General features: G+C 29.4%; 2 protein-coding genes across 8 annotated transcripts in view; one reads left to right on the top strand and one right to left on the bottom strand.

Moving 5' to 3' along the window:
* Nucleotides 1–21,181, top strand: part of LOC130668432 (ras association domain-containing protein 4) — a 208,646-nt gene that overhangs the window by 29,704 nt on the left and 157,761 nt on the right. The gene's annotated exons all lie outside the window — the stretch shown is intronic.
* LOC130668430 (zinc finger protein 628-like) overlaps nt 1–21,181 on the bottom strand; it is a 56,709-nt gene that overhangs the window by 18,576 nt on the left and 16,952 nt on the right. For 3 of the 6 annotated variants that reach the window (XM_057470723.1, XM_057470720.1, XM_057470724.1), the window contains exons 2-3: nt 19,013–20,018; nt 18,647–18,754 (exon numbers count right to left, since the gene is read on the bottom strand). In XM_057470723.1, the coding sequence (XP_057326706.1) occupies nt 18,647–18,754; nt 19,013–19,996 (1,092 nt within the window). In that variant the 5' untranslated portion in view covers nt 19,997–20,018. Of the gene's footprint in view, nt 1–5,077; nt 13,509–18,646; nt 18,755–19,012; nt 20,019–21,181 lie in introns of those variants that run through there. The other 3 variants (XM_057470726.1, XM_057470725.1, XM_057470721.1) reach the window with 3 other exon arrangements.

The raw sequence follows: 21,181 nt of genomic DNA, 5'->3' as shown, positions 1-21,181 counted from the left end.
AAAAAACGCGCGGAGTTTTTTTTTAAATCTGACAAAATAATACAGCGCTTATCGTGCCCAATGTACAAACAATATACTAGCTAAATATTTATCAACGTTAATTATTTTTTTTTACTTTTCTTTTATCATTTTCCATTGCACTATTCTCGCCTAATGTTTTTTTTATTTTTTATTTTATTATTATTATTTAATTACTCTTATATCATAATATCAATAATTATGAATTACGTGTCATCTGTGATATTATTATATCTACGCCATATTTTATTTTTTTTCACAATAATAAATTCTCATCATAGCTTAAATACTCATATAGATAATTGTGGTGAGATTAACTCCTATTCACATATTCAACTATATATTAATATGCTGGTGTATATAATTATATTTTATATATAATAATAATCATAATATTTTTTTTTATCACTATTCCATTATTTAATATATATATACATACACATATACATATATATGTATATATATATCCATATATCTTATGATTAGTAAAAATAATAATAATTATAATTGTAATTATAATTTCTATGTGTTTTCTTGTTAATATATGTACAGTGTTCGATTACTCTATCACTCGTATAGTACATCGGTTTATTAATTAAATAATTAATTATTTATATGCAATAATTATTTAAGTACTAAACTATTAAAATACTAGTATAAATATCTCTTGACATATAATATATATATATATTTTTTTTTATCTTTATTAATTTATTTATAAATGTAAAGTTTAGCATAAAAAAAAATAAAAATAGAGAAGTGGAAACGAAAACTGACAATTTGGTTAAGTTTCGACCTCTCGATTTTAATTTTTATTTTTATTTACTCAAATTTAAATTTAAATTTAAATTCATTTTTACTCTTCCATTTTAAAATCTTTACGTTTATTGCTATTGGATTCATTGCATGGTAGGTTCTCTTGCGTGAACTGATATTATTATTTTATGTTAACCTACATTATTATTTACTTTAAATTTATCGAGTCCTGCAATCCATTGTAATTGAAGGGAATACAATTCATTTTAATCAATTTATTTTAAATAATTATTTAGTATTACAGTGATTAGCTATGTTATTTTTTTTTGGTTTAAAAAATAATTTTCGACTGTTTATTAAAAAATTTGATGACTGATTAATATTGCTGTTATAAAAAAATAGATTAAACATTTTTTTTTTTAATTTTCTAATTTTTTTCAAATACATTTTTCCCTTCAACAAGCAGTCGATTGCACATTCAAACGTCCGTGTAGACGTTTATTACCAATGCATATAATTTATATTTATTTATTTATACATATGACAACTATTTTTTTTTTTTTTTTTTTTTTTTTTATCACTTATATTTCTCACATATTCCAACAAATTAAAAATAACATTTAGTTAATAATATTTGTAATAATAATAATAGTATACGTATGTGTTTAATAAATGCATAGACATAAATTTGTTGACAATTAAATCCGCGTTAAATAATTTGCTGCTCAGTATAACCTAAATTTAATTATGTACCAGGCGTAGCGTTATGTAGAGAAGTAAAAAAAATAAAATGCACACGTTCGGTCGTCTCGAGGCCTGTCATAGTTGTGGTTTTAGTTGTCGTATGAATATGTTCGTCATTGTCCACAAGTATCTCAGAAGTACGCGCCTTGTCTAGCCTGAGATACGTTCCGTTTCGCTACATAATTACCGCCGTCGTGACGGTCTTCTTTAATACTTGTATTATTAGTGAGAGTTTGTCGGCTTGTTTTGTATCTTATTTTATGTGCGATCATGCCAGACTAGTCTAAATAACTTTTATTACTTATTTTTGAACGTGTGTTTTTTTTTTAATTTAATCTCTTTATAATTTTTCTGATTTAATTACCGATTTAATCGAATTATTACAAGCATGTAGGGTAGAGGTACCATTTGTGGCCACTGCTCCATTTTTGGAAATTTAATACTTTATTTTAATCAATGAAAAAGTGTAAAATAAAATTTCCATAGCAATAGTGGGATGAAAGTCTCTCTGAAGAAATTTAAAAAATTAATTATGTTGTTGCGTATTTTACAAATTATTTTATTTTAATTTTTCAAGTGTCAAAAACTGGCTCTAAAGTGGTCAAAAACGGTACCGGTACCCTATTGATCATAAGTAAAATTTTAATTTAATTCGCTAAATTATTTAATGAACAAGACAAAATGTTTTTTGTTTTAAATTTTTTTTTACGATAAAATACTATTGTGTAAATAATTAACTATGCGATTTATTGTTTTCTTTTTATTAATTACTATACATCTACTTAAGTTTATGGTCAGTCGAGTGCGCCAGCTATCTATGAAAACTCGGTGCACGATCTCGCGGGAATCTGCGGTCATGGGGGGATTCGGCGGATGTTTATTTTATTTTTTTTTTCTCATTTACTTTTGTTTTTAGTCTTCATATTTTCACGCTCATCAGTCTGCACGTGTAGGGCTTTTTTCACTTGCACATGAAAACTCATTCGTTCACTCTGCTCGGCGAGGCGCTTAATTATTTAAAATTTTTTTTTCCATCACGATTGTTTTTTTTTTTCTAGAATTAAAAACTTTCGTAATTTATTTTAAATTATTTAACCGGTGTAAACAATTTTGATAATTAATTTTTTATCCCAAATTTAACTTTGCTCACGGTAGATAAGTTGATTCTAATAAAATTAAATATTCAAGTTAAAAAATTAATTTAAATAACCACGGAATAAAAATTATCAGAATTTACTACATATGTTTTTTCAGGAATGATTATGATATTTATTTTTGAAATAATTTTGAATTTTAAATTAATTGTATACGATTGTTATTAACTCGGTTTGTTTATTTTTTTAAAAATTAATTTTATTATAAACTATGTCGAATAGACAAAGTCGTGTTAGTTACGCAATTAGTTTTCTTGAAGTGATAAACAGTTGAGACCACAGGATTACGACAAACGAGGTAGCGCAATCAGCGAAAAGAGAATTGGTTCACTGAAGTACAACAGGGAGTAGGGGAAGAGTATTAGATTTGACAAGTACTTCTTGAATACCTGACTATACTTACTTTGTATATATAAATATATATATACAAGGAGTAAAGAGTACAGAGGTACGTAAAAACTACCAAGTAGTAGTTTATCGTCAGAGAAATCCAAAAAAAACTATTTTTCAAATTGTTTATAAGTAGAGACAAGATTTTTGCCTTAACTTCGAAATGAATGGTTCAAATGATTATTACGGCGAAAAAATTGGTCTTATAAAGAAACTTTTCAAACAAAAGTTGTAGGAAATTTGATTTTCTAGAGAAAATGTCTCATATGATTTTTTTATACGACCATTATTTTCACCGTGATTTCAAAATTGAGATTCATAATGAATTATTCAAATTTGTATTAATTATGAAAATCTTAATTTTGAAATTACGGTGAAAATATTGGTTGTATAAAAAAATCATAAGAGACATTTTCACTAGAAAATAAAATTTCCTACAACTTTTATTTAAAAAATTTTTTTATGCAGCCAATATTTCCACTGTAATTCCAAAATTTGACACCATTAATTATTAATTGTTATCTTTAAATAAAAACAAAAATCCTGGTCCTATTTGTAAGAGTTAAAATTGTCGAAAAATTTTCAGTTTTTAAATAAAAAATGAAGGAAATAAAAAATCCTGAAATGAAAAAAAATAAAATGAACAAAAAATAATTTTTTTTAAATAGGCGTTTGTATTTCAATTAATAATAATAATATGATAATAATGATAATAATAATAAAATAATAATAATAATAATAATAGTTTTTAAAACAAAAATAATATAATGGTTCTAAAATTAATATTACGAATAATAGTTATGTTATGATAAATTAAATTCTATATATGATTATAATTTTAATTGAACAAGATAATTAATAATAGAATTTATTTTTCATCTATATTTATATATATATTTATTTATTTATTTATAACGAAGTGAAACAAAGCACCGTCATCACATCAAGGTCACTTATATTGCAAGTTAAGGAACTTCAGTTCGGAAATATCATATATATTATTGTCATATTAAGATAATTTTTTTGAGTAAAAGAATATTTATATTTTTTTTTGTGATAATAGTCATTACATTAATAATTATAAAATTGACGAATGATAATTTTCGGTTTCAAAAAAATTACCTTAATATACATTGTATATTCATAATTACTATACAAATTTAATGCACCTCCGGTTAAATATTCAGTGTTGAAAAAGTTTTAAATGAATAAATAAAAGTAACATTAAATTTGAAATTTAAGATTTCAATATTTTTTATTTTATTAACATACGAAGTATTTAACCGACAAAAATGGGAGCTGCAAGTATACTTTAATACTGTAACACTGACGGGACGATTTAAAGTTTTCAGATCCTAAAAAAATTAAACAATCAACCCTATAGTTTTTCATCATATTTATAATTATTGTTATTTATTTCACGAATACTCGATGGTCCCCGACTGTTGAAATCACGTTTTTCTTTTCTCGCCCGGGTCAAAAATAAAACTTGATTCAGGCTCGCTTCACCTTATTTTATTTTGAAGTTATCGATTTGCCGACGATTTTCGATAAGATCTCGACTTTTTAAACTTAAATTAAATTTTTTTCAACTGTTTTCATCTTAGGTTTAACTTATTTCAACTTATTTGAATTTTTTGATCTTAGTTTGAACTTATTCGTCTCTACTTCGAGCACGACAGTCATTCACCTTACTTTCGACTTGCTGAATCAAGTCGAAAAAAATTTATTTATTCGCCTTACTTCCGCCTTAATATATAAAAATCATTTCACTTTAGTTTTGACTTTTTCGTCTTAAAATTTAAGTTGAAAAAGTGTAAACCGAGTCAATTTCGACTTGATTTCAACTTTTTCGTCTTAAATCGTGACTAAGTAAGCCAATTAAGTCTAAACCAAGGCGAAAACTTAATATATTTCATACGTCCGTTAAAAAAGTCGAGTTTGTCTTACAAAAAAGAGCTCCAAATTTCGATTTGGTAAACCAAGTCTAAGTCAAGTTTTATTTTTGACCCGTGCGATCAAAAATTTAACAAACCAGTTTTTTTTTGCTTCATAAAATTCCAGTCGTATATTTCTTACGTGCAGAATTTCATGGTTAATATTAATTGGCCTATTGTACATTATTCATTGTTATCATAGACAACAATGGAGATAAAAAATACTGTTCACTACAATAAATAGTTGAGGTTTTAATAAAATTAATTTCTCAACTATCCACAAAATTCAACGACTATAAAAAAGTGATATTTATTTACTTATTTATGTATAATATTAATATATTTATTTATCTATATATATTTATATATTTTTAAATAAAATTCAATAGAGCCAATCAAGCCACTCGGGTGCTTTATGTGGATTTAATAAAATAACTCAAAATATTGTCATATATTTACAAAATTAAATTACTTAGAAGAAGTAGTATATCTTTAAGTAGCATAGCTTACTATTACTATAAACTCTATCTACAAAAAAATATTCATTTATTTACTTATTAATTAAATAATTAATAATAATATATGTACGGCAAGTTTCATATTTATTAACGACAAGTTTAAATTAAAAAATTATGTCTATAAAACCATAACTCAATGACATTTAAATGTAAAACGTCAACGACTTGGTGGTTTCTAAGTTTTATTGAAACTTTCCTAATCGATTGTACTCTACGTCAGAGGTGCGCCTAAGCTCAGCTTTTTTTTATTTTATTTTCATTGCACTTTTTTTCTACACTGTAAAGAATTGCGGAGTGAACGCGGATTAAATCCGTAGTAAATTTGGAGTGGATAACTGTGTATTTACTCAATCCCCTTGGAGTAAAAGTTACTCCGAAGGGGAGTTTATTTTAGTATTGAAGCGCATTGGAGTAAATGCGGATTTAAATAAAATCCAGATCACTCCGAAATCACTTCACTGAAAAAATAAACTCCCTAATTTTTGGATAAAATTTACCCTACGATTTGGAGTAAATCTTGGCCAAAAACAAAAAAATGTACGGAAACAATAAAAACAGATTCCTTTTATATTATTTTTGATTTTTTTCTATTAAAAAATTACTCGAAATTCGGATATACCTGAAGATCGAACCGATTTTCGCTCAACAAAATCGAAGAAAATTTACGCAATTTGACTTGAAGGATAGTTGGGGGTGGCCTGCAATTTTCGGCTGCCGTGTGAAACTTTTCAGAAATCAAGATCCAGTAGATTTTTTACTATTCATTTCGTTTTTTTATTTCCGTTTCGGGAAAAACTTTCTGATCTTCAGGTACATAAATTTGGGTTTTCTACCCCATAATTGAACACTATCTAGGAACGGAAAAGTAATTTTTCATCCAGACCCAGTTTTACTTACAATTAACGAGTGAAATTTATTAGAAAATTCTTCCCGTGTATTTACTCAGCATGCAGAGTGATTTTTTTTTTCTAAATTTCCGGAACTCACTCCGCATTCACTCCCGATTTTTTACAGTGTACACCGGATATAAATTATCTAAATAAAAAAAATTTTACTTTATATCGATAACTCTTTCGGCTAAGTTTTAGAATAAATAATTAAATAGTATGTTATTAGTTAATTAATTAATTAGTTAGTTATGGTAATTAAATGATAGTAAGCAACGTGTATGGAATGTATTTTAAACTATGGCAATTATCTTTTGAAAGTTATTAAATATTAATTATTTAAAGAGATAGCATGTACAACAGACGTGAAAAGTTTAAAAAAAGTTATTGAAGTATTGTATTCTGCATTATTTTTTTTGTTTTTATTCTTTTTAACACTCGAGTGCGAAAGAAGCATGAGTGTTTAAATAAATTAAAGTGATTAATACTTCTGGCAATAATGTCCTTCATAGGTCGAACAATACTGTTTAAATCGAACAAACATTTTTTTGTTCATAATATCTATTAAAATGTTAATTATTTATTGATTTATACAATATTGTAAAACCTATAGAATTGCGAACTATATCGTTGTTTAATAAAAAGAAATTTTTTTACATAAAAATTCATTTACTTTACTGTCTATGTAATTCGTACGTATACAAGTGCTCGCGCAAGCAAAGTTAAATTTTAGAAATAATATATATTTATACTTATAATTGTATTAAGATAATAGCAATTATCATATTTTATTGAGGAAAGTGTAATTAACACTAGTTAAAGTTGTATACTGTTTTTTAGTAAATTGAAAAAAAGTTACAGATTAATGAGGGAAATTCGATTAGTTAATTTAGTTAGAAAGAAGTCACAGCAATTGGAATGTACTGAAGTAGTAAATTGTATAAAGAAACTGAAAAAATATTATGGATTTCGAATTGGAGTATAAATTAAATATCTAATTCTCTGTCACTCGCACTATGAATAATCCGTTAGACTTCAATTTTATGTTTGCAATTTAGAAAAACTTTTTTATTGTTGTTACTGCTATTAAGTTGTCGTTTTTTTTTTTCGCGCGCGCTTGTACCGATTTTGAAATTTCATGTAATGATGTCTTTATTTGTATTTATCATTTATTAGGGTTCCATACCTAATGAATTTCGGAAATTTGAACTTTTGTAAATTTGAACTTTGGTAAATTTGAATAATTTAGTATTACTTTCATTAAAAATAATTTTTTTTCAATATCATTATTTTTTTGCCAATAAACTTTGATTTATTTATGTTCATCATCATCATCATTAATATTTATAAGAATATTAATGTGTTGTTGCATTCATAAAAGTTTAAATTTACCCAAGTTCAAGTTGTCACAGTTCAAATTTACCAAAGTTTAAACTTACCAAAGTGCAAATTGCGAAAGTTCAAATTGTCAAGTTCAAATTGGTAAAGTTCAATTTTCAAAGTTCATTAGGTCGGTCACCTTCATTAGAGGTGTTCTATTTCATACTTATTATATTTTTCGAAAATAGATTGGAAATTATAAACTTGACTCGGCTTGTAAACATATATGTTGTAAAATTAAAGTATATATACTTTAATTTTACAACAAAATTTTAATTAAATCTAATGAAAATTAAATAAGAATCAATTGAAAATTTTGAGCTTTTATAAGATATTGAATCAGAAGATTTTGAGAGATTTTGAAGTTTCTAGTGTCCCGAAAAATTTTTTTACCATATCTGCTCCGAAAATCTAAAGTCCTGCCCGTTTAGAGGGAAGAATTTCGTTCTTTTCTTTCATAAGAACACACACTGTAAAGAATTAGTGGAGTGAACGCGGAGTAAATTTGGAGTGGATCCGGAGTGAATGCCAAGTGGATGACTGTTTATTTATTTATTCCCTTAGGAGTGAAATTTATCCGGAAAGGGAGTTTAATTAGTATCAAAAATCCGATTTGGAGTGGAATTTACTGTTAGAAAATGTTTATTTTAATATTAAAAAATTAGAATAAGATCCAGATTACTCCGAACTCACTCAGCTGAAAAAGCAAACTCTCTATTTACTACGTATGCAGAGTGATTTTTTTTAAGACTTCGTAACTCCGAGTGACCGAGTGAATGCGAAATGAAATAAAATCCATAATCACTCCGAATTTACTCCCAATTTTTTACAGTGCATGATAATAATAAGCGCATTCGCCATTTTTCCAAAAACAGGAAAAATTTAAACTTTAGGTACAGATCTGGTAAAAAGTAGCATACACACCACGAAGGAAAGTAGGACGTCCTAATCCACGAGTTTGCCTCCTGCGTTTTTGACTCGGGTAGGTAATTACACACCCGGGTTTACGTTTTTTTCCAAATTAAAGTAATAATATGTGACCAACGTGGATACGCTGGATCCAAAAACACGTAAAACACGTCGTTAAAAACGATGCAAGATTTTTAGTGCGAGTGCCAGTTAAATTATCATTTAATTACAAAATAATGAAAATTTTTTAACCAAAAAATAATTCATACTTTAATTACGTAAAAATTATTAGATAGCGGGTAAACCGAGCCGATTTTATCCAAGTCGTGTGTACTAAAATTAACAAGAATTTTATAAATTCGTCAGTATTAAAAAAAAAATCACAGCTAGAATAAATCACAATAATTTTAAATTTATTTTGCGACGCGATTCAAAATTTGTTTTACTAATCAATTTAATCGTATACTTTGATGATCAAAATTATTAAACGTACAAAAAATTTTAATCAGTCTCATTAAAAATGGAAACTGAATTCATTAGATCGCGACTTAATATTTTTATTTAAATTGATTGGTTCTAAAATTTAATATAATTAATTTATTTATCATGAAATTAAATTTTTTTCTAGCCTACTATCTACTAGCGTAATTAGAAATAAAAAATTTTTGAATACTGTCTTGCAGATATCACTTAGAAAATTATAATTAAACAAAATAACTATTTCTAATGCGTATAATTATTTAAATTATTTATATCATAATCATTCCTTTCAACACGTTAATGAAAAACAACTCGTCAATAAATTCGCTATTATTTTCTCGGTTTTACTCATGTACAATACGTTGTTATGTGTATATATACATAGTGATGAAAGTAATAAATATTAAATAGAGGAAATAAAATTTATGTAAGTGGTGTTAATAGCAGGTAATCAATATCACCGAGTGCGCTCTATAAAACAATTATTTTAACACAATGTATGATAACATAACTAATTTAAAATTCACGACACGTAGTATTATAGTTTATTATATGAAATAACAAAATAAGACTAAAAAGAGAAACGGTAGTAGATCTACATGTGTAGTTATTATTGCACTGTCTCAATGGCTACCGCATCGACGGGTATGCTTCGATTTGGTCTTTATACATCTACAAATACACTTTAATACAGACACGTGTTTGTGTAATGCATATATTTATAGATCTATGCTTGGCGTAAATTAGTGGTTCGCGTTTGTTCTATTTTTTTCCTTTTCCCTTTTTAGTCTTCAATTTTCCGCGCTATTATTGGGATCTGAATGTATAGTCCGTTATGAATTTATGGATTAAATTATTAAAAAGCTTCGTCAGTTAAAAAATCTTTTTTTAAAACTTTATTTTTAAATTCATTGATTAAAACAGTTAAATATTTATTATGTTATAAAAATATTATTACAGTGAATTTTATTTTAGAATATTCACCTCTTGAATTTCTTTCTTATCTAGTTCATTTCAGAAATTGAAATTTTTTATTTAAAAAATTATAATGTTCATTTAAATTAATTGAACTTTTGACATTTTTTTTTTTTCACTGCAATTATGAATTTAAAAAAATTTTTAAACTGACGAATTTTTTAAATACACTGTAAAAAGAAAGTGGTGTTAAAATAAAATAACACCTGTGTAAGCGGGGTAATTTGGTGGTGTTAAAATATCGGTGTTAAATCGGGGTAAAAAATAATTCCACGGATAGAAATTAGAAAAAAAAAATGTATTACATATAAAAAAATATAAAAATTTAATGAATATTATCTGTAGAAAATTTCAATTTCGCTATGTACTTATTTAAATAATTATTTATGTCATACGTAATTCATTTAAAAATTACACAATTTTACGGTCATCATTTCAATCACCAATAATTTAATTAATTAATAAAAACTGTGTTAACTGTAGGGATCGAGTAAGTAAAAATATTCACAAAGTAAAATATTTTCAACATCGACAAATATTTTAACACCGGAAAATTTTTTTAACACCGGTAAAGAATATTCATACCAGCGACGGTGTTATTTTAACACCGCTTTCAATGTTGAAATTTAACACCAAAAATTTTAACACCTACACCGCCTGGACTTACCCCAGTTTTTTTTACAGCGTATGACTTATTGTCGTTGATCGAAAAATTAATTTAAAAAACGAAAAATTGAAAAATTTATCAAATTTAAAAGCCACTACACTGAGAAAATTAAGTAATAGAAATTACTATCTAGTTACAGTAAAATTTTTTACCATCAATTCGATAGTAGTGAATACTATCTAGATGATTGTATAAATCATCTAGATTGTAACATTCACCATATCGACGTTCTAATTAGCAAATTGTCTAACTTAATATTTTTCAGTAGGTGATTCTGTGCAATTTTCAGATAGTAATAGACAGAAAAAATATTATTCGAGTAACCTAGACAAAAATATCATCGATATACTAGATATGGAATTGATTTTTAGATGAAAAAAAAATTTTTTTTCCTTTTTTTCGCATAAATGGTGGATTTTCTGAAATGGAGCTCGACAATTTGCTAAATAAAACGTCGATATTTATGATAATTGTTACAATCTAGATGATTTATACAATCATCTAGATAGTATTCACTACTATCGGACTGATGTTAAAAAATTTTACCATAACTAGATAGTAATTCATGTCATTTAATTTTCTCAGTGTATGCTAGCGCACTCTTATTAAAAATTATCTGAAGTGAAATAACAGCCCGATAATTACACATATCTCGCATTTATTATGCTGCCATCCGCGTAATGAATTAATCAATAATAAAATACATTGATGATGATGAAGATGTTAAGTGTATGTACCGTGTTATTGAGTCACTGTACCTTGAATGTCGTTTCCATCAGCAGCGATCTCAGCTTACGTCTATCAATAAAATTTTCTCTCAGTTACGAACACCCCCAATCACTCAGTATTCCCCAATAATAATAAATTACGTCGTACGCATGAAACATCTCCACCCCTCTAATCACCCCTTTTTCGTCAACTGTATAAAATATTCTCAATCGAATCAACAACAGTCATCGTACATCTCGTACAACGTTATTAGTACACTATTACAATTAATAATTATAAGTTTATATATATATATATATATGTATATATACAATATACATACATATATATATTATTAACCAATATACTATATTCACAGCATTTTATCAAAATCTTTTAAAAGCACCAACCGTGGCGGCTCAATTACTCTCTCTTTCTCTCCCTCTCTTTTTCACTATTATTATTATTTCAACAAAAAAAATATAAAATTATAATTATCCTATTGATCCGCACAATTAACACCCAAGAAAACTCGTCCTGGTTTGTCCTACACTATATATTTATATCAATTCTCATCTTCGCGTGTCATCCTCGTAATATTTTACTTCAATAATTAATACCGATATAAAAATAATAATAATAATAGTAATAATAATAATAATAATAGTAATAATAGAAATGATTATATTATTATTAATAATAATAGCAATAATAATATTAATGATAATATGTTGTAATTAAGCTAAAAGTTTTTTGTCTTAAAGCACTGATTAAACGAGGGAGTTTATATTTCATGTGTTCCTCCCTCTGAACACGCGTTTAAACCACGCGAATCCTAATCAAAATCACAGGACTAACTAGAAATACCTTCGGCACTGCCATCACGTTGACTTGTAATTAAACACAACACACCGATGACGATCAAGTCTCTTCGTAGCGAGTGGGACGCCAAGATAAGGAGGGGATGTAATTAAAAAAAAAAAAAATTAAATAAAAAGAGATGATAAATCAATAAAAAAAAAATAATAGATCGTAACTACGTGGGAGCTCGAGGGGGTGGGATCTTTGGATGAGGTTCCGAACAAAAGGATTCATTGTCAATGACAAGACTGGAAAGGTGGGTGATGGGGGAGGTGATGATGGATAGTAGGGACGTCGATAATTCGACACTTGGCGTCCGTCTCGTTGATGTTCGTAGCTGTTAGTTGTCTCTTGTTGATGATGTTGCTGGTGGTGTCGCGTTTGGCTCGGCCGAAGTGAGCGGATGAGCGTGGTACTGTAGTATTTGTTGTTGTTGTTACTGTTGGTGTTGTAATTAAAGAAGTTGAAGTTGAAGTAATGGTCTCTGTTGCGGTGACGATGATTGGCGGTTGTCGGCGGTAGCGGTGAACTCAATGGTGTGGCGGCGGCGGGGGCTGAGGTGCCTCCTCTTCCGTTGGATCCACGGGACTCGGCGACAGGAATTTCCTTACGTATTTTGGATAGTGGGTTTTTTCGTGGGCCTTAAGTATCGTCGACCTGGAGAATGTTTTGCCGCAGAGCGTGCACCTGAATGGCCGCTCACCGGTGTGTACTCGACAGTGATCCTTCATGTGATGCCTGAGTTTGAAGGCCTTGCCGCAGAATTCGCACTTGAAGGGCCTGTCACCCGTGTGCGCCGGTAGGTGGGCTATCAGTGAGCCAACGTCGGGGAAAGACTTGCCGCAGAACTTGCACAGCACGACGCCCGACGTTGGATCCGAATGGGCAGCCAATTCTAAGTCCATGGGTTCAACCGGACCACCAGAGGTAAAGTGCGCCTCCGGCGGCAGGTGGATACCGGGCTCGAGGCCCAGCTGAGCCTGCAGCTGCAGGTGCGCCTGCTCGCGGTACTTGAGCGACTCGAGGCTGTGCGATAGGATGTGCCGTGTCAGCTTGCTCTGGTGGAGGAAGGAGGCACCGCAGTACATGCACGCAAACACCCGCTCATCCACACCCATCAACTCCTGCAACCAAACAAACAAGAACATCAACTTCTTGCTTCCGGCTAACGTTTCTCTTACTCTCTCGTTCACTCTTTCTCTCGTTCTCGAGCTCTCTTAAAACAACAACAAAACAAGAGCTCGTTCGTTCTTTCTCTCTTTTTTCTCTTTCAATCTCTAGTTGCCTAACTAATTCTATTTTTATTTCATTATTTATCCGACTCTATAGATATTTAATTTAATATAAAAAAAAAAAAATAAATAAAATAAATAAAACAAATTTGATAATTAATTTAATTATTTTTATTAAAATTAAAATAGCAGTGGACCTTTACACAACAAAAGACCTTAAAGGTCACAGCAAGACTGTTTCAAGGAAATAAAAAATATAAAATAAAACAAATAATTAAGGTCAAGGATTCTGCAGGCGTTACGCGCTACACATCACCAGCACTATCTGTCATTGCATTGTCATGTCGTGGTTGTTGTAAGCTCTGATTGAACGCTAGGAAAACTGCATACGGGATGTGGGCGAGTGTCGCGTGCAGAATCACTTGTCACTCTCTCACTCTCTTTCACTCTATTTTTATTTATTTAGTTTTTTCTAATTATCAATCTACTCTACGTTTTTTTTTTATTCTTAATTATTGCCAAGTAAGTGTTCAAGCGCGATTTAACGAGAAGTATGGAAACTTCTCGCGGTTGTCACTAATAAACTAACGTGAATAACGGCAGCACAAGAAGTTGACGCTCATTTTTGTTTGGCGCGCCCGTCCCCCGTTTACTTTTTTTTTTTTATTTTATTTCCAATTTAACTATGCAGGGCATTTTAATAATAGTAATAATAATTATAATAATAATAATAATAATCATATTAATAATAATAATAATAATAGTAATAATTATAGTAATTTTTATCAGTAATATTAATTATGCACCATGTAAAAATATAATATTATTATTAAAATATATCCAAATTTCATCTCCTCTGTTACTCTTCAACTCACAGAGTTAATAATTTATCCTAGTATTTAACCAACAAGAGCCGGCTCGTGTTGGTTTCTTCAACATGTTATTAATTATTATAATTTTATTTTTTTTAAATGATTAAATAATTTAAAATAAATGATAATAATAAAATACCGCAACGCAATAATTAATATCGGAGCAAAGGCGCATTGCACTCAACCAAACAACAATTTAATTACAAATATTTAAGTATATAAAAATGTTATTTTAAATAAAAATAAACAAAAAGAATGATGTTATGAAATATAATAATATAAATATATATATTTTTATTAGTATACGTGTATACGGTGGTCGTTAAAAATTGAATTTTCTCAGGCGCCCCATAAAAAGCTTCTTTGTAGTGAAAAAATAAGTGGGGAATTTTTTTTTTTTTTTTTTAAGTAAAAAGAACACGTGCCGCAGGACGATCAAAATTTTTCGATACAATCGCGGTTTTTTTTAAATATCTCATGAAATATGCAGATTAAAGGAAAAAATCATAGAAACAATTTTGTGGGAAATTAAATTCTTGACAAAAAAGGTCATATTCATTTTTTTTATAAAATGTGTATTTATGAAGATATTTTGAAAAAACTTTTTTTAGATCTGATGCATTGAGCGTTTCAAGGATTAAAAATAACATTTTTCTAAGTAATAGAAACTATAATAAGCATTAATGATTGATATGTTACGAGTTATGAAGTTGTCTATATTTACACGGAAAAAAATGAACTATATAAATTGAGAATGACAAGTAATATAATGATAAAGTGGTCAGTAAATACCATCATTCTAAATAGTAATTTTTGCGTTTATGCTTAAAACGTGAATAATTACAAGATAAGTATGAAAATTTATTGTCTATGTAAGAAAAATTACTATTTGAACTTTAAAAATCGTAACTGATACTTAGAAAATAGACGACACGTATTATAAAATTTACTATTTGAATGTTAAAATTCCCCATATTGACAACTGGCATCCGTGTTATAATTTCAAATAGAAATTTTTAAAGTATATTTTTTTCCGTGTAAGAAAAAACATTATTTTTAACATTCGTAATCCTTAAAATGCTCAATTGATAAGATCTAAAAAAGTTTTCTTAAAATATCTTCATAAATACACATTTTATAAAAAAAATGAACATGACCTTTTTTGTCAAAAATTCAATTTCCTACAAAATTGTTTCTATGATTTTTTCCTTTAATCTGCATATTTCATGAGATATTTAAAAAATCCCGCGATCGTATCGAAAACTGAACTTTGATCGTCCTGCGGCACGTGTTCTTTTTATTTAAAAAGAAATAACTAAATTCCCCACGTATTTTTTCACTAAAAAGAAGCTTTTTATGGAGCGCCTGAGGAAATTTAATTTTTAACGACCATCCTAGTGTATTAGCATATTCGTATATTTGTTAACGGTATAGATTTTTATATAATGAAGAAATAACTTTTTTAAATTTATTTGTGGGCTCAGTAACTCAAGCAACGCCATCAGCATCTCGCGATGCATTCAATGTTAATATGAGATGTGAAGGAGGCATGAGCTTACTTGTCACCAATCAATTTTAAAAATTTATATATATATATATGCATATATTCATATGTATATTAGATATTCTTATACATTTATTAAATATATATTTATATTATAGATATGTAGTTGATATTGAAAAAAAAATTGAGTAAAAAAAAAAAAAATGAAAAATAAATAACAACCATGGCCAAAAACGAAGGTCAACTTCTTGACAGTGAGCTAGCAAGACAGGCTTTGGCGAGGATTTCCATTGGATAGGGTTCACAGATAAATTATAAATATTATTTTTAGGCAAATAATCGTAAATGAGCGTTAGAAGGCACACGGAGAAAAATGGAGGCAAAAAATGTACGAATTTTTAGTATGCTGATGACCAAGCTTGAAACAGGAAGTTGGGTCTTCGAAAAATTATTATGCTGCACTGTAATTATTATTGTGAGCCTCTAGAAATTTTTTATTTTCTACTATAATTCCTAATTTAGATACTCGAGTCAAAAAAATTGACTAGATTTTGATTTATTTGTCTTGCTATTGACTTAGTTAACTACAATATGACTTTTTTAACTTAAAAATTTATGATCTATAGAAGTTAGCAGACAATTAACAATGTTTGGATTTTTTTTTTTAATAATTTAATTTAAAAAAAAAAGAAATAAAAATATGCACATGTAAAAAATTAAAAAAACTATAGGTGCAATTTTTTTAAATATTTTTTTTTTTAAATTTATCGTTTTTAAAAAAACCCCCAAATTATTAGACGTCGGCTAATTTCAGTATAATTAAAAATTTCAAACTTGACTTGAATTTGACTTATAAATTTCAGTTAATTATAAGTCAAATTGAAGTCACGTTGACTTGGATTTGATTTAAATTTAAGTCAACTCAGTTAAATCTAAGACAACGTGACTTTAATTTGACTTAGTTGGTGTCAATCGATACTAAGTAAGACAACAGTCAAAATCGAGTCAAAACCAAATGTGTATTCATATCTTAAAATGTGTTTTCATTTATTAAAAAAAGAACTTAATCTTGACTTGCTTTTTGCTTGCTACACTTTCTTTATTTATTTACCTGAAGATCGGAACGTGTTTCGCGCAATGAAAAAAAAAAACATTTTAAAGTAAAAAATCTACTGGATGGCTAGATTTCCAAAATGTTTCGCATATAGATGCTGGTATATCAGCCGAAAATCTTAGGCCACCACCGACCTCCAGAACTACCTCTTAAGCAGTCAAATTACATAAATTTTGTCCATTTTTGTTGCACGAAAAATGCTCTGATCTTCATGTACATCTTTATTTTCAATTTTTAAAATTACGCCAAAATCAAGTTATTTTTTTTTATTCGGTAACTAATAGTGTAGCATAATAATTTTTTGGCATCTCAACTTCCTGTTTCAAGTTTGGTCGTCAGCATAATAAAAATTCATAAATTTCTCACCCCATTTTTCTCCGTGCGGATATACATATTTTTTTTTTAAATAAAATCGAAAACAAGGATAAAAAAAAAATAATTTATTTATCGCTTTGCATAAAAGTTGTTTTCTTTAATAAAAAAATTATTTGATGAGTTAAAAAATGAAAAAATTTACCACCAGTCGTAATGAAGAATCGAAGATTCATTTAATTGAAAGGAGCGGGAAAAAATGGAGATCGGTTTTGATATAAATAAAAAAAAAAAAAAAACGTTTATAAAATCACGCAATTAGACAATGAAAAAAATTAATACGCGTCTTATTAAAATTATTATTAATTATTTATGAACCAATTTACTTTTCGTTACATATCAATATATATAACATATAGCTACTACTCTTACGAAAAGAGTTGAGTGTAAGAGCGATACGAGACATGAGGGTCGCCAACAAAACGTCTTCCGCAACATTTGATCGACAATTACTCAATAATTATAAACAATTATTTTCATTTTTCTATCGCTAATTCATTTATACTCTTCTATTTAATTAAAATAATATAAATAAATCTTTACGAGTTTAAAGCTAATACGGACCTAGTGTACTCTATATAAAATTAAAAAAATATAAAAATAAACAAAATGATTTTTAAATAAAAATATAATTAAATGTGGGGTAGGAGGAGCAGCGAGCAGCGAAGCGTTTGGAAACATGCAGTAAACTCACATGCAAACGGTTATACTTTTTTATTAATACATCTTATAAAAGCGTTTTTATTATGTATCGACAATATCTTGGAACAGTATTGCTGTATTTATTTATTATTTATTTATATATATTGTGGATATTCGGTAATGAACAATGATAATTCCATAATTGATATAACACGATACATAATACGCTATAATTATTACGATAATTATATTCTTTTATGCATTATCATTGGCAACCTGATGACCCTGCTTTACTAATAATTGCAAATGAGTGTAAGTTCAGCTGACAATAATGATAATAATAATAATAATAATAATAATAATAATAATAAGTAATAATAATAATTATTTATAGTATCAAAAATAATATGCAGAGTAAAGAGCTTTAATAATAATTAAATATATACGTTACTTCATAATAACAATAGTAATACGATAACGATAATAAATAACAATGTATAATAATAAATAAAAAAATAATTCATACCGAATAAAGACTCACCGGATCTGGTGGGAGTCTATAATCTGCAGACATTTCGCTGCTTGCACAACGCTCTTCAGTCGACCTTTCCCAGTCCACCTCTTTTTTCAAGGACTGTAATAATTAAAAATTAATAACCGGCTGATTGTCGTGTAGTACTTGTTTTTTTTTTATCAAAAGTGCCGTAAAGTATTTTTATCTTTATTTAAAAAAATTTACAGGGAAATTTATTTACAAGTTAATGAATAGATAGTGAGGGAAAATTTAAAAGTTTACTTAAAAATTATTTAAACACTTGTAGTTGAATGAATGAGTTGCTATTAACTTTGAATGGTGGAATTAAGAAAGTAATTAGTGAATAAAAAAACTTACAAGTGGTACTTGTTGAACCGGAGGTAATCCCGACGGTCCTGCAAGAGGTTCTGTACTGTGTGGGGACGGAAGTCGACTCTGTGGTAGATTTAATGGCAAACCACTGGGCGTGCCAGAATTATTATTATTACTTATACTCATATCGCTGGGTCCACTGTGCACGGAAATAGGACTAAGAGATCCTCTCGTTTCTTCTAAACTAACAGCGTCTTCGGAGTCCCTCCGCGGTCGGTCCAGCGCAAGAGGACCTGGACAGGGACTGCTCGCTCTGACCGGAGAGGCCGGACACTCAGTCATGTCAACGGCTTCCGTACTATCACTATTATTGGTTACTTGAGAAACAGGTTGTTGTTGCTCCCGTTCCCGTTCGCGCTCACGTTCCCGCTCTCGTTCTCGTTCTCGCTCTCTTTCTCGATCTCGGTCTCGGTCTCGGTCTCTCTGATCCCTCGTCTGCGGCTGTTGCTGGTCAGATTCTTTGGGGGTCTCTTTGTCGCGGTCCTTGTCTCTGTCCTTGTCTCTTTCTCGCGTCTCTCCCCTCATTTCTCTGAGACTGTCCGGACTTAGATGCTGCTGCTGCTGTTGCTGCTGTTGTTGATCATCTCTAGACGCAACTGCAGCGTTGATATTGGTCATGTCTGCGAGTCCCTTGACTTTGAGGCTCTCAGCGGTTTTGAGAAGGGCCGAGAGCTGACAATACTCGACGTTGACTTCACCCTTGTACATGAAGTCAACGAGGGTACGCAGTTCGGAGAAACGGACGTCCTTGAGAATGACGATGGGGTGGCGATTCGGGTGGTCAAGAAACAAGGCTTGAAAATAGCTGGAGCACGCGGAGAGGACAACCTTGTGCGCACGTATTGACGGTCCCTCCGTGCACGCCAGCGTCACGTCCACCAACGATTCGGACTCCAGTAGTTGACTGAACACACCCAGCAAGTTGCTCTGATGATTGTTCCACCTCAGGCAGTAATGCTCACTTCCCATGTCTGAACTGCCCGCAACCCTGCTGTAAATTACAAGCAAACTGTCAATTTCTCTATACCAACAATTGTTAACTAAATTATCTTTACTATTCCTACTTATTTACTATTCAAATTTATCACGTTTTCTTTTACCAATTATCCAAACTTTCCAACCATCTATCAAAGTATAACAGACGATTTACAAGTGGGACAATTATTCGTATATATATTTTTTTTTTCATTTATTTACTTTTAAATAATTACATAGAAAAAAATACATTCTTGGCGCAAGAAAAATTTTTCATTATGAAATGAAAACAAAAATTTTTTGCCCCAAGAAAATTTTTAGGGCAGGTCAAAATTTTTTGCTACAAGAAATCCTTTTTTTTCTGTGTATTTATTACGTAAAATAAAGTAATAAATAAATAAAGTATCTCTGAATTTTAAGATGAGACGGCGATTAACGAGATGAGTATCGCGATGTGTGTGTCTCTTGTCAAGGCAATTACGTTTTACAAGACTCGAGTAAGCAATTCAAGCATCACACTCTCGCAGCACATACACGCACACAACAAACATAAACATAAACATAAACATTAAATTCCAGAAATCCAGAAATTGCAGCGATAGTATAAAAGTAGCGTCGATGTGACACGGGTAGTTATAGTCGGTCGTAGTAGTTGTAGTTGCAGTAGCTGCAACATCAGCAATAACAGCTAGTACTGAGTAACGATTGTCTGTCTCCTTGGCCCATTAATGCTTATGTATACCGGATGCAACCTGGCTGACATTGGCTATCGATGTGCTGCGTGCTAGCTATAGCTTATCTTCTCCTCGTACTGTTATACTATATAATACCTACTCGCTACTGCCAGTGCACACTCTTGGCTTTTACATAATAAATTATATTATCAGACGCACGAATGTACTCCTATCCACACTCTCCGCGCTTAAACGCGGTTCGAGTGAGTCTCGAGACAGCAGTGGTGTTGCTGTTATATTCTATAGCTTTACGCTGCTCTAGTCTACATTACCCAACACAAAACTACTTCACCGATACGATTAAACTCTGGTACTCAGTTATTATACTTGTCGTGTTATATACATATATATGAGTGTGAACATAATAACGATGCTAACAGGAATAGAGGCTTTATTTGACGCATTCTGTGTATATGTCGCCAATATATTCATATATATAAAAAAC

This window comes from Microplitis mediator, chromosome 5 (assembly GCF_029852145.1).
Source record: "Microplitis mediator isolate UGA2020A chromosome 5, iyMicMedi2.1, whole genome shotgun sequence".
NCBI classification, from domain to species: Eukaryota; Metazoa; Arthropoda; class Insecta; order Hymenoptera; family Braconidae; genus Microplitis; species Microplitis mediator.
The sequence above is the reverse complement of the archived record's forward strand: the minus strand, read 5'-3'. Positions and strand labels throughout refer to the sequence as shown.